Here is a 13,421-nt window from a genome sequence, read left to right as displayed (position 1 = left end):
CATTACTGAAGACATTAATAATTTTACTTAGGGCGGCATGGTGGCACAGTGGTTAGCACTGCTGCCTCTCAGCCCCAGGGATGTGGGTTCAATTCCTGGATTGGGTCAGTGTCTGTGTGGAGTTTGCACGTTCTCTCCCATGCTTGTGTGGGTTGCTTCCAGGTGCTCTGGTTTCCTCCCACAGTCCAAAAGATGTGCTGTTTATGTGCATTAGCCATTCTCCCCATATCTATGTGTGTTTCCTCCCATAGTCCAAAGATGTGCGGGTTAGGTTGATTGGCCATGCTAAAATTGCCCCTTAGTGCCCTGAGATGCATAGGTTACAGGGATTAGAGGGCAAAATACGTAGGGATATGGGGGAGAGCCTGGGTGGGATTGTGGTCGGTGCAGACTTGATGGCCGAATGGCCTCTTTCTGTATTGTAGGGGTCCTTGTGCATGAGTCGCAAAAACCCAGCTTGCAGGTGCAGCAGGTGGTCAGGAAGGCGAATGGGATGCTGGCCTTCATCGCGAGGGGGATTGAATATAAAAGTAGGGAGGTCTTGCTGCAGCTGTATAGGGCATTGGTGAGCCCGCAGCTGGAGTACTGTGTGCAGTTTTGGGCGCCGCACCTGCGCAAGGATATTTTCGCCTTGGAGGGAGTGCAGAGGAGGTTTACTAGGCTGATACCGGAGTTCAGGGGGTTGAGCTATGAGGAGAGGCTGAATAAACTAGGCTTGTACTCATTAGAGTTTAGAAGAATGAGGGGAGATCTCATTGAGACGTATAAGATGATGAATGGGATGGATAGGATAGAGGTGGAGAGACTCTTCCCGCTCAAAAAAGACAGTAGGACTAGGGGGCACAGCCTCAAGATAAAGGGGAGGCGGTTTAGAACAGAGTTGAGGAGGAACTTCTTCACTCAAAGGGTGGTGAATCTCTGGAATTCTCTGCCCGTTGAAGTGGTGGAGGCTGCCTCGCTAAATATTTTTAAGAAGCGGGTTGATGGGTTCTTGATAAGAGAGGGGATTAAGGGTTATGGGGAGAGGGCGGGAAAGTGGAACTGAGCCACGACAGATCAGCCATGATCTTATTGAATGGCGGGGCAGGCTCGAAGGGCTAGATGGCCTACTCCTGCTCCTATTTCTTATGTTCTTATGATTCTACGAACATAGCAAGCTATATGTCATAAGTTTCAAAAAAGCTACAAAACAGTTAGCTTTTACTAAAGAAAACTCAAACCCGCTGTGAAAGAAGAGAAACATTGTCATCCAGCTCGCCGATTAAAGGCAACTCTTAGTAAAGCTTTAATATTGAATATGTCAGTGATTTTACAGCAAAATTAATCTGGGATAGCTTAGAGTGACCTCTGTCAGAAGGCTAGCTTCTTTCAATTCTTGGTGATTCCCAAAATCTAATCTCATTTCAATGATGACTTAAGGTTTTTCTGGTTTCTTCACTTTGTTAGTTTGCTCATAATTCTTTGTGCATTTTTATGTCGCACTTATTTAAAGCAACTTGTCACCAAGAGGCAGTTTCACTTTTTTCTGTCATTCATCTGTAATCCAGCAGGTGGCACTTTGTTTCCCTTCATGTGTAGGGATACTCATTATAAGATTAAATTCCGTTCATTATTTTCTTCCCATTAATAAACTGCGCAATATTAAAAAGATAAGGTTGCTCATCTCTGCCTGATATCAAGCACTTAATATATATTCAGTTTCTCAAATAGGGGGTAAAAAAGCCCAGGATTTGGAATATGCATGGAACATACTTCCAAACAACTTAAAGAGTCGAGTGGCACTTTGTTTCTAGTTCAAACACCATTATATCCACTGATTAATAAATAAATGGGCAACAATACCCACATCCAAATTAACATTCCTACAATGTCCTTTCCTTGAAGCAACAAGACGAAATTGCATATTTACTCACCGATGTACAAATCTCTTGCTCTCCAGATAAGAGAGTGCTGTGCTGAGCTGGTAGGCATACAGAATTAAGGAGGCCAAGTCCAAGTTGTATTTTCTGACTTGTAAGAATGACCGCAGCTGAGCACAAAACAAAATCTAATTAAAACCATCAGTTAGAATCGCCGGACCCCTAGAGTGTAGAAGGAGGCCATTCTGCCCATCAAATCTGCACTGACCACAATCCCACTGAGGCCCTATCCCCACAATCCCATGCATTTACCCTAGCTAGTCCCCTTGACATTAAATGGCAATTTACCGTGGCCAATCCACCTAACCCACGCATCTTTGGACTTTTAAGTTAAAAAACAATTCTGAAAGGATTAATCTTTTGACAAAGACCAAAAACAAGTTATTCTAAATGTATCATATTGCAAACCTTAATGAAAACCACTTATTATCGTGCAGGTTTTATTTCAAAATAAACTTTAGAAAACAGTCAGAATCTCATCTTGTTATGGCTTATGTTAATCTTCAATCTGTGTAAGTCTCATAAAATCTAGAAACAGCTGATCAAATAAAATTACTGAGCATATGCCTTAAGAAAAGTCATACATTTTAAATGATACAAATCACTGGTTATGTCATAGCTGGATACCGTATTGTGTTCAATTTTGAAAGCCTTATTCAGGAAGCATGTGATAGTTACAAGATAATGAAGGGGCTAGATAGGGTAGAGATAGAGAGATTCTTTCTGCTTAGAAAGGAAAACAGAACTAGAGGGCACAGCCTCAAAATAAGGTGGGGGGGGGGGGTGCAGTTTACATCAGAGTTGAGGAGGAACTTCTTCACTCAAAGAGTGGTGAATCTCTGGAATTCTCTGCCCATTGAAGTGGTGGAGGCTACCTCGTTGAATATATTTAAGTCACGGGTAGATAGATTTCTGATAGACAAGGGAATTAAGGGTTATGGGGAGAAAGCAGGAAAGTGGAACTGAGCCACTTCAGATCAGCCATGATCTTATTGAATGGCAGGGCAGGCTCGAAGGGTCTACTCCTGCTCCTATTTCTTATGTTCTTACGGAGTGAGTGCAGAAAAAAAATCACCTAGATGTTGCCAACGATGGAAGACTTTTATTTATGAAAGTCGAGAGAAACAAGGTTTTCTCATTATAACAAAGGAGGTTAAGGGAAGAGCTAATGGTGAAAAACATTTCCATTCTTTCAAGAATTACCAAATCTTTATGGTTTATGGTAGCCTTCCAACTCATAAGACAATGATTTGCACTGTGGTCAACTCCATGTTAAGCATCACCTGCTGTGGCTCAGGACCTTCACTCTGGCATGGCTGTCTCTGCTGCATTTGTTGCAGATAATTAGAGTGGGTTGAGAAGATGCAAAGTTCAGTGGCAGCTGTTTCCTCTGGACCCTCTTCTCATAGCTGAGCTTTTGGTTTCTGCTCGTCTCTTAAAATGCTTTTACTAACTTCAGATTCTACAACATTCAGGTCCACAAAATTATGAGAGGCATTGACAGGCTGGATAGTCAGAGGCTTTTTCCAAGGGTGGAAGTGACTATTAGAAGGTGGCGCAGGTTCAAGGAAAGCGGGGCAAGTTTAAGGGAGATACGCAGGGGAAGTTTTGCAAGCAGAGCGTGGAGAGTGCCTGGAACGTGCTGCCAGAGGATGTGCTGGAAGCTGGCACATCCATCAACATTTAAGAGGCATCTGGATGGGTACATGAATATGGAGGGAAGAGAGGGATGCTGACCAAGTAAGGGCAGAAGTTTTTTCAGTTACGGCATCATGATTGGCACAGGCTTGAAAGGCTGAAGGGCATGTTCCTGTGCTGTACTTTTCACGACCATCGTGACTGTCTCCCAATGATCAGCGTTAATGTCTGTTATCAGCCTATCTCACATGCAGATACCCTTGTAGTGGAGGTAAAGGCTGCCCATGAGGTCATGACCCAGAGGCCAGCTCACCATATGGAAGGTCTTCGAGTATAAGATTATCATCTATTTGATGAACACACCCAATTGATAACATTGTTAATTCAGCATGAATACATTTGACACAACGAGGGTGGAAACTATCTAGCATGTCTAGGTTTAGCCACTGTTCAGGAGTGCACAAAGGATGCAAGCTTGGTAGACTTAGTTTGCTGTTCTTATTCAGATTGCTATTATTCCACACGCACTTCCTCAGCTTGGACAGTTGCAGCTTTTGTGATACACGTGTTGACTTCAGCATCAAGTGACAGATTGCTGGCAATCTTGCAGTCTAAATATGTAAAGCTATCAACAACCTCTCACAGCACACTGTCTAGCTAGATGGCAGCATTGCAACAACCTGCACCATGACATTTATTTTACTGATGCTGATGGCTGAATCAAACTCTTTACAGTCCAAGAGAGTCTGTTTCTCAGAATGGAATATTAGCACGGCTTCTTTGCTGCAGAATAACTCACTGAAGAGCATTAGCATACCTTTTTCTTGGATCTCAATTAAGCAAGACTGAATAATTTTTCATCAGTCAGCATGTACCGGTTAGGAGAAAGGGTGGGAAAGGTAGGATTAGGGAACCATGGATTACTAGAGATATAGAAGACCTGGTTAGGAAGAAACGAGAGGTGTATGTCAGGTCTAAGCAGCTGGGAACAGAGAGATCGTTGGAGGAATACAGTGAGAGTAGGAGGGATCTCAAACGGGGAGTTAGGACAGCAAAGAGAGGGCATGAGATGGCTTTGGCAGGTAGGATTAAGGAGAATCCAAAGGCGTTTTACTCCTATCTTAAGAACAAAAGGGTGGCTAGGGGTAAAATCAGTCCTCTCAGGGACAGACGTGGGGAATTGTCCTTAGAGGCAGAGGGAATGGGGGAGATCCTGAATGAATACTTTGCGTCAGTATTCACGAAGGAGAGGGGCTTGATGTTTAGTACAGTCATTGAGGGAGCGGTAGACCAACTGAAAGATCTATTGATTACGAGGGAAGAAGTGTTAGGGCTTTTAGAGGGCCTTAAAACCGATAAATCTCCGGGGCCTGATTGCACTTATCCTAGGCTGCTTAGAGAGGTGAGGGATGAGATTGCTGGGCCTCTGACGTGAATCTTTGTCTCTTCTTTGGACACAGGTGAGGTCCCAGAGGACTGGAGGATAGCGAACGTGGCACCGTTTTTTAAAAAGGGTAGGAGGGATAGCCCAGGTAACTATAGGCCGGTGAGCTTAACGTCAGTGGTAGGTAAGTTGATGAAGAGGATTCTTAGGGATAGGATGTATGCGCACTTGGAGCGTTGCGATCTGATTAAGGATACGCAGCATGGCTTTGTCAAGGGGAAGTCTTGCCTTACGAATCTGGTAGAATTCTTTGAGGAGGTGACAAAAACGGTTGACGAAGGACGAGCCGTTGATGTCGTCTATATGGATTTCAGTATGGTGTTTGACAAAGTCCCTCATGGTAGGTTGGTACAGAAGATTAAAGCTCATGGGATATGTGGTCAGGTACCTAGATGGGTAGAGAACTGGCTTGCAAAGAGGAGTCAGAGAGTAGTAGTGGAGGGGTCTTTTTCTAGCTGGAGGTCTGTCACTAGTGGTGTCCCGCAGGGCTCGGTACTGGGACCTCTTCTCTTTGTAGTGAATATAAATGATTTGGAAGAGGGAGTAGGTGGTGTGATCAGCAAATTTGCTGATGACACCAAGATGGCTGGATTGGCAGGCGGTGAGGAGCAGTGTCTGGCAATACAGCGGGATATTGATAGGCTGGTTGATTGGGCAGATACATGGCAAATGGAGTTTAATCCGGATAAATGTGAGGTGATGCATTTTGGCCGGAATAATGTAGGGGGAAGTTATATGATAAAGGGTAAGCCCATAAGGAGTATAGAATCGCAGCGAGACCTGGGGGTGCAAGTGCACAAGTCTTTGAAGGTGACAGTGCAAGTGGAGAGTGTGGTGAAGAAAGCCTATGGTATGTTAGCCTTTATAGGAAGGGGAATATAAGAATATATAAGAATTTATTATAGGAATATAAGAATATAGGAATATAAGAGCTGGAGTCTAATGTTGCAGCTGTACAGAACGTTGGTTAGGCCGCATTTGGAGTACTGCGTACAGTTCTGGTCGCCTTACTACCGGAAGGATGTGGAGGCTCTGGAGAGAGTGCAGAGGAGGTTTACCAGGATGTTGCCTGGTATGGAAGGACTGGGGTATGAGGAAAGATTGAAGAAATTGGGGCTCTTTTCCCTCGAAAGACGCCGACTGAGGGGGGATCTAATAGAGGTATATAAGATTATGAAGAGTATAGATAGAGTAAACAGAGGTAAGTTATTTCCTATAATAGAGACACATAGGACTAGGGGCCATGGACTTAAGGTGAGGGGGGAGCGGTACAACACAGATATTAGAGGGAGGCTTTTCATACAGAGGGTAGTGGGGGTATGGAATGCTCTGCCAAGTAAGGTGGTGGAGGCAAACACGCTAGAGTCATTTAAGAGTAACTTAGACAGGCACATGCCTGAGTTGGAGATGGGTGGATATAGGAGATCCTTTTAAATAAGGGTCATTAGCATTGGGGCGTCCCTGGTAAGGTAAATGGATATGGTACAACAATAATTTTTTTTCTCCTTTTCATTCACAGGTTTTAAGTCGGTCCACCTTGTGTCCAACGAGGGGCATACACGCGATGGGTCGTACTGGGGCTGCTCTTGGTTGTTCGAGATTGGCCTAGTGCTTCATGTCGTTAGTGTGTGCCTAAACTGGACAGGATACTGGGCAAGACGACAGCTCAGTGACTATCGCTGATTGCTGTGCAGACACATGGATTTGGGCCGGTGTCTGTGGGAGTTTGCGCTTCTCCCCGTGCTTGCATGGGTGTTCTCCGGGTGCTCTGGTTTCCTCCCACACCCGAAAGATGTGCTGTTAGGCTGATTGGCAGGAATAAATTGTCCCTAAATCAGTTTCCCTCAATCTGGATGGCCATAAAACATTAGATAGGGGTCAGGGGTAGAGAGGTGGACTGGTGGTGTTGAGATGGCAGCGCAGGCTCGTTGGGCCGAAGGGCCTGTTTCCCAGGCTGATTTTGCTCTTTGTTCTTTTCGTTCTTTGGTATGTACGCAGACATCCTCCGTAGATGATTTAAAGGAATAGGACATCAGCAAAGAGAAAAATATACCAAAAGTGTAGGTGCCTGTTCTGATGTTGGCCTGTCATAGCTGATGTTACCCATTACAGCATCACAAAAAGAGAGCACATCGAGCAGCATTGGTGGATGGACACTTTCCTCCAACAGTTTAAATAGGCAACATCTGCTGACATGGCAGAATGCTATGGTGGGATCAACAAAGGCATCATATACAGTGACCTCCATTGGTCACGACATTTTTCTTGCATTGCAGGACTGAGATAATCATGACTATTATAGATCTTGTTCAGAAACCACGCCAGAATTTGAGGATCTGCAGTCTGACAAGGGTAACATGGGCAAATTTTCCAATGCTTAGCAGGGGGACTCTTCAATTGTTGCTTATTTTGCCCTTCTTTTCTTGTAGAGAATCAAAATCTTTGCATCACCCATATCCCCCAGAGGCATTGCCCCCTTTCTTCAGCAGAAACAGAGAAGTTTGTGTAAGTGTTGTGGGAGTGTCAGTTGCCTACGCTCCATGTGTTCAGATAGTATATTACCAACTGCCAATGGCAAGCAAGTCAATTGTTTTGTGAAACTCCTCCACTGTGGGTTTGATATTCAACTCTGCTTTGACTATCGTGCCTGGAGTTTCCTTAGCGACAGTGCTTTCCTTAGAGTATAATTCATAGCGTTCAATCCACCTCTCCAACTGTTCACTGCAGTTGGTAGTAACTTCCTCTATTTTGTTCACAATGGAGCTACTTTTTTTTTACAAAAGAACCTGTTGCCTTTTTAATCCTTTCATACACAGTGTCAAAGGACAAGTAGATATTTGGGCAAAGTTGTGACCATTAGTTACTTGGCACACCACTAAGCAGTCTGTTGGACTTTCCTTTGAGCATTTTTTTAGTACATCCAGTCTTCTCTACCAGATCTCTGTCCAAATTAATGAGGCTGGAATGCTTGGCTTCAATAACAGGTCCCATCACAGTGGCGCTAACTTCAAAACGAGTCAGCATTTTTCTGCTCTTGCTTCCCAAATGTTGAGAGTACTGTATTGTAACAATACATAAGAAATCGGACAAGTAGACCATATGGCCCTTTGAACCTGCTCCGCCACTCAATGCAATCTTGGGCTTCAACTTCACTTCCTTGCTCATTCCTCATATCACTTGGTGCTCCCAGACACCAAAAATCTGTCATCCAGCCTGAAATATATTCAGCAATGGAGCATCCACAAACTGCTGGGGCACAGAATTCCAAAGGTTCACAATCCTTTGAACATAAGAACATAAGAAATAGGAGCAGGAGTAGGCCATCTAGCCCTTCGAGCCTGCCCCGCCATTCAATAAGATCATGGCTGATCTGTCGTGGCTCAGTTCCACATTCCCGCCCTCTCCCTATAACCCTTAATCCCCTCTCTTATCAAAAACCCATCAACCCGCGTCTTAAAAATATTTAGCGAGGTAGCCTCCACCACTTCAACAGGCAGAGAATTCCAGAGATTCACCACCCTTTGAGTGAAGAAGTTCTTCCTCAACTCCGTTCTAAACCGCACCCCCTTTATCTTGAGGCTGTGCCCCCTAGTCCTACTGTCCTTTCTGAGCGGGAAGAGTCTCTCCACCGCTATCCTATCCATCCCATTCATCATCTTATACGTCTCAATGAGATCTCCCCTCATTCTTCTAAACTCTAACGAGTACAAGCCTGGTTTATTCAGCCTCTCCTCATAGCTCAACCCCCTCAACTCCGGCATCAGCCTAGTAAACCTCCTCTGCACTCCCTCCAAGGCCAAAATATCCTTGCGTAAGTACAGCGACCAAAACTGCACACAGTACTCCAGCTGCGGCCTCACCAATGCCCTATACAGCCGCAGCAAGACCTCCCTACTTTTATATTCAATCCCCCTCGCTATGAAGGCCAGCATCCCATTCGCCTTCCTGACCACCTGCTGCACCTGCAAGCTGGGTTTTTGCAACTCATGCACAAGGACCCCGAGGTCCCTCTGCACCGTCGCCTGCTGCAGTTTTTCTCCACGTAAGTAATAATCCTTCCTACCATTATTCCTACCAAAGTAGACCACCTCGCACTTGCCAACATTAAATTCCATTTGCCATTTCCTGGCCCATTCGCCCAGCCTATCTAGATCCTTCTGTAGACTCTCCACACCCTCTGCACAATTTGCCGTTCCACCAATCTTGGTGTCATCAGCAAATTTCGACACCATACACTCAGTTCCCTCCTCCAGATCATCTATATAAATGGTAAATAGTTGAGGCCCCAGCACCGACCCCTGGGGCACTCCACTAGTCACCAACCGCCAATCCGAATAGCACCCATTGACCCCCACTCTCTGCCTCCTATTTGACAACCAATCCTCTATCCACGCTAACACCCTACCCCCAACTCCATGTCCCCTGACCTTCTGCAATAACCTCTTGTGAGGTACCTTGTCAAACGCCTTCTGAAAATCAAGAAAGACCACATCCACCGCCCTAGACACATCCTTTGAATGAGTAATTTCTCATCTCAGTCCTAAATAACTTGCCTCTTATCCTGAGGCTGTGTGCCTGCGTTTTAGGTTCCAATGGAATCTAAAACACATTGTTTCCAGTGGAAACAATGGTTTAAATGGTGTCATGAAGTACTTCACTTCTGCACTGTGTGAGAGCGTCGTAGAGTGTCTGTTTAACTGTGTTGAGGAACTGTTGGTTTTTATCTGAGTAGTTAGTATGGCTGCATTGATAAGAGGATGCCATTTTGGTTTGAATGAAAAACTGCATTCTAACACTGGTGTGTACCAGCGAGTGATCTGCATCAGAATGCGCTGTCGTATCTGTGTGTTATGGCTGGTGATGATCAGGTCCAACTGGTGCCAATGGATGTCACCTACACACCTTATGACATGATTTGTTCTGAAAGGAAGTGTTGGTTGCAGAAAACTCATGATAGCAGCAAAATTCACACTGTCTCTCTCAGTTTTCACTGATATTTTCTGGGATATTATGTTATGATGTCTGATGCAGGAATGTCACACAATGCTGATGGTAGGTTCTGATTAGGGATTCTGCTGAGCGAGCTTCAAGCTCCTCACTGAAACAGTCTTTTGCCTCTGTGGTGGAGCACAGTGCTGGAGCATAGATACTCATGAAGTTCACTGGCACCAGTTGAAGTGGGGGTGGGGGCCATGCAGAAAACACATTCTTAACCATCTTGAAAGGGGTGCTATCAATAAGAGTGGAGAGTTCCTTACAGCAAAGCCTACACCTTGTGCATATGTTCCCTCTGAACTCTTACCCTGCCAAATGAATGTGTAATGTTTTTCTTTCACTGATCCACTGTCAGCGTGCCTGGTCTCTTGTAGGGAGGCTGTGTCACTATTCAGCCTATCAAGCTTTATGTTGATCACAGCTGTCATGAGCACATTATCAATCAGCTGCAAGTGGTCAGTTCCATGTACATGGTCCTAACATTCCAACGTATCAATCAAAGAGTTTGCATCTTCTTTATTTTCATTTGTTTCATTGATTTGCTGGGTGGAATTGATTCTGCCCATTTGTTGAACTGAGACTCTTTAAGCTTCACACAACCACTGAACTAGATGGAGCATTGTGGGTCATTGTACTAGTCAGGGACTTTCTGATCCAAGATGGACAGTTATTGGCCAGAAGGACACATTTACCCTTCTCAGTATTACAGACAGCCTGTAGCAACCATTCTCTGAGTCAGCCGAGTTGGGCTTATCACTCATTAATGCTGACTCCAGTGTTGAGTCAATGGCCCAGCAAAACTGGACTGTTCTCTCCACAGTGCAAGCATGAACAAAATTTATGGAGATCTTGAGCTTCCTAAATGTCAGGGTCTCCCTCTCAACTTGTCCAATTGAGCCTAAAGGAATGCAAAGCATCAAATTGGTTGCAGGACCTATCAGTTTGCTTTTGGGTTCCACTCCAGATTTTTTGTCACCGTTTACTATTGGCCTTCAACTCTCCCGAGGCAACCAAAAGACAGTGGAGCTATTTGCCATTGGTTGGGAAATTTGGTTCACGAGTGTCAGCACATTTCCACATATCAGGGGCCTGCACACTGCATGTCTGTGTGCAAAACCATCTCAGAGTTCCTCTGAAGCTTTAGCTTGGGCCACTTGTTTCCACAAGGAGGCACAGCTGAGGATTCATCTGACAGAAGAAGCCTTACACTGGGTTGACTTTTTTACATTGCTGCTTGCCAATGGTGTGAGCTGAAAATGAGAAGCAAACTAGCATATAAAAGCAGAAAACATGCTAACTTTCTACACCCACGCACCAGATGCATTGACAAGTCAGACACATTTCACGAAACAAAGAGTAGAAAGTTAAGATCGCTGTCAAAATAACAAAGGGACAAGCTATTATTTTTTATAAATAGGTGGTGGTTTGAACATGGAATACACACCAGAAGCAGTGGTAGATAAATATTTGAATTATTTAAAACCATATGCAATGTCAATAAGCCACCTTTGTTGCACCTTATTAAATATCCTTTGATCATTTATGTACGTATCCATGGAATATCTTTCGTTAATACTCCATGAACTTTAAGTTTATCAAACTAGCCTTTGTCCTTTTCATAAATAAGTGTGCTGGCAATCCTGAACTAACTCATGTCATTCTGAATGAATTCATGTTTAAAAAAAAACACCAGAGTCTTTAATTGTATTCAAATGTTTCTGATTGCATTCATCAGTACATACAATCATACCTCTCCGAAGGTACACAGCTCCATTATTATCCAGACCGGATTTTCTGTAATTACACCAATCAACTTCACTATATGAGGGTGGTCAAACTGTCGCATCGTCACTAAGAAAATAAAAAAGAATGTGTTAATTTTAGTGAAGACATATTTTGTTAACTGAATCAAAGAGGAAGACCAAAACTATGGCTAGAACTCAGAGTCAGGAGCAGGCTATTCAGCCCCTTGAGTTAGTTCAGTCAGTTAGATTGGGGGTGATCTGTATTCCGATTCTATTTATCTACCTTTCCAATATGTTCCTGGAAATCCTCACCTAATAAAAATCAATCAATCAATCTGTGACTTGAAAGATTCAACTGACAGCATCTGCAGTCTTTTCATGGAGAAAATGAAGGTTAACCAGTGCAAACTGATCAACAAGTCTACATCAATAAATCTCTATCAAATACTGCACTCTGTAATGGTAGAATACTAGCTTGGCCCAACACATTTCTTGTCATTATCAATATCAATATTCAACTGAGCCACCAGAACAAAAATGTTCCTGAAACCTGTTTCCCAAAGAAAATACAGGAAAAAAAACACCATTCAAATCACCCAAAATTCATATTCTATGCTAATCAGTGTTCAAAACTTAGCCAAAGAGATCACATCAAATGTCAAAACTGGAGAATAATTACTAAGTGCAAATCACAATGAAACACTAAAGCCAATGTTTCATTAATTTGAACCATCAGTTAACTGCTTAACCTTCAAGACAAAAAGTTGGCCAAACCAGGAAGAATTTCTTCAATGGTCAAACCAAAGCGATGCATTTCTTTTGTAAACACTTGTTAACAGCTGAAATACAAAGTCAAAACAAAATTCCTGTGAAGTGACACCATTCCTACCATCATATAAATGCATCTATCAAGCTAGTGCCTTGGAACGATGATGCAAAATCTGATTCAATAACCATAAAATGACAAATGTTGACGTAACCACGCCCAAAATATCAGACAATAATACTACGACTACCTAGTGTCATGAAGTGGCCAAACACAGGTTTATATGCCAAATAGAAGAACTGTAGCATCTCCCAAAAGGGACAGTGAAACTGGGCCACTTGGACAATCCATTTCCCCTTCCAGGAGTAAGCCAAGTAGTGAAGTATGGTACTGGAGCCAATCTTTACTCAGTCTTACATTTATTTAGAGTGAAATATTACAAGCATACCTCTTCTAACTCAACTACATCAGTTTCAATAAGTATCTTGAGTGAAACTCCAATTAATGTCCTCATCTGCATGCAATTTGTCCTCATCTGCAAACAATTAAACACATTTTCAATACGTACTTTAGCAAAGCCTTTGACAGAGCGCCACATGGGAGGCTGTTGCATAAGATTAAATCTCATGGATCCAGGATGAGATCGTCAATTGGATGCAAAATTGGCTTGATGACAAGATAGGGGGTGGTTGTAGAAGTTTATTTTTCAAACTGGAGGCCTGTGACCAGCAGTGTGCCTCAGGGATCAGTGCTGAGCCCACTGTTATTTATCATTTATATTAATGATTTGGATGAAAATTTAGAAGGCATGTTAGTAAGTTTGCAGATGGGCTGATGAAAGGCAGATGGAGTTTAATTTAGATAAATGAGGTGACGCATTTTGGTAGATTGAACCAGGACAGGACTTACTCAGT

General features: G+C 43.5%; 1 protein-coding gene across 11 annotated transcripts in view; it reads right to left on the bottom strand.

Annotated features, from left to right (window-relative positions):
- LOC145346825 (focal adhesion kinase 1) overlaps positions 1–13,421 on the bottom strand; it is a 572,567-nt gene that overhangs the window by 138,447 nt on the left and 420,699 nt on the right. For all 11 annotated transcript variants that reach the window (XM_080194620.1, XM_080194613.1, XM_080194612.1 and 8 more), the window contains 2 exons: positions 11,747–11,847; positions 1,914–2,029 (listed from right to left, as the gene is read on the bottom strand). In XM_080194620.1, coding sequence (XP_080050746.1) covers positions 1,914–2,029; positions 11,747–11,847 — 217 coding nt within the window. The remainder of the gene's footprint in view (positions 1–1,913; positions 2,030–11,746; positions 11,848–13,421) is intronic.

The sequence above is a fragment of the Carcharhinus amblyrhynchos genome, chromosome 8 (genome assembly GCF_965287045.1).
Source record: "Carcharhinus amblyrhynchos chromosome 8, sCarAmb.v2.hapA, whole genome shotgun sequence".
Taxonomy (NCBI): Eukaryota; Metazoa; Chordata; class Chondrichthyes; order Carcharhiniformes; family Carcharhinidae; genus Carcharhinus; species Carcharhinus amblyrhynchos.
Note: the sequence above shows the minus strand (reverse complement) of the source record. Positions and strands in the feature narration are given on the sequence as shown.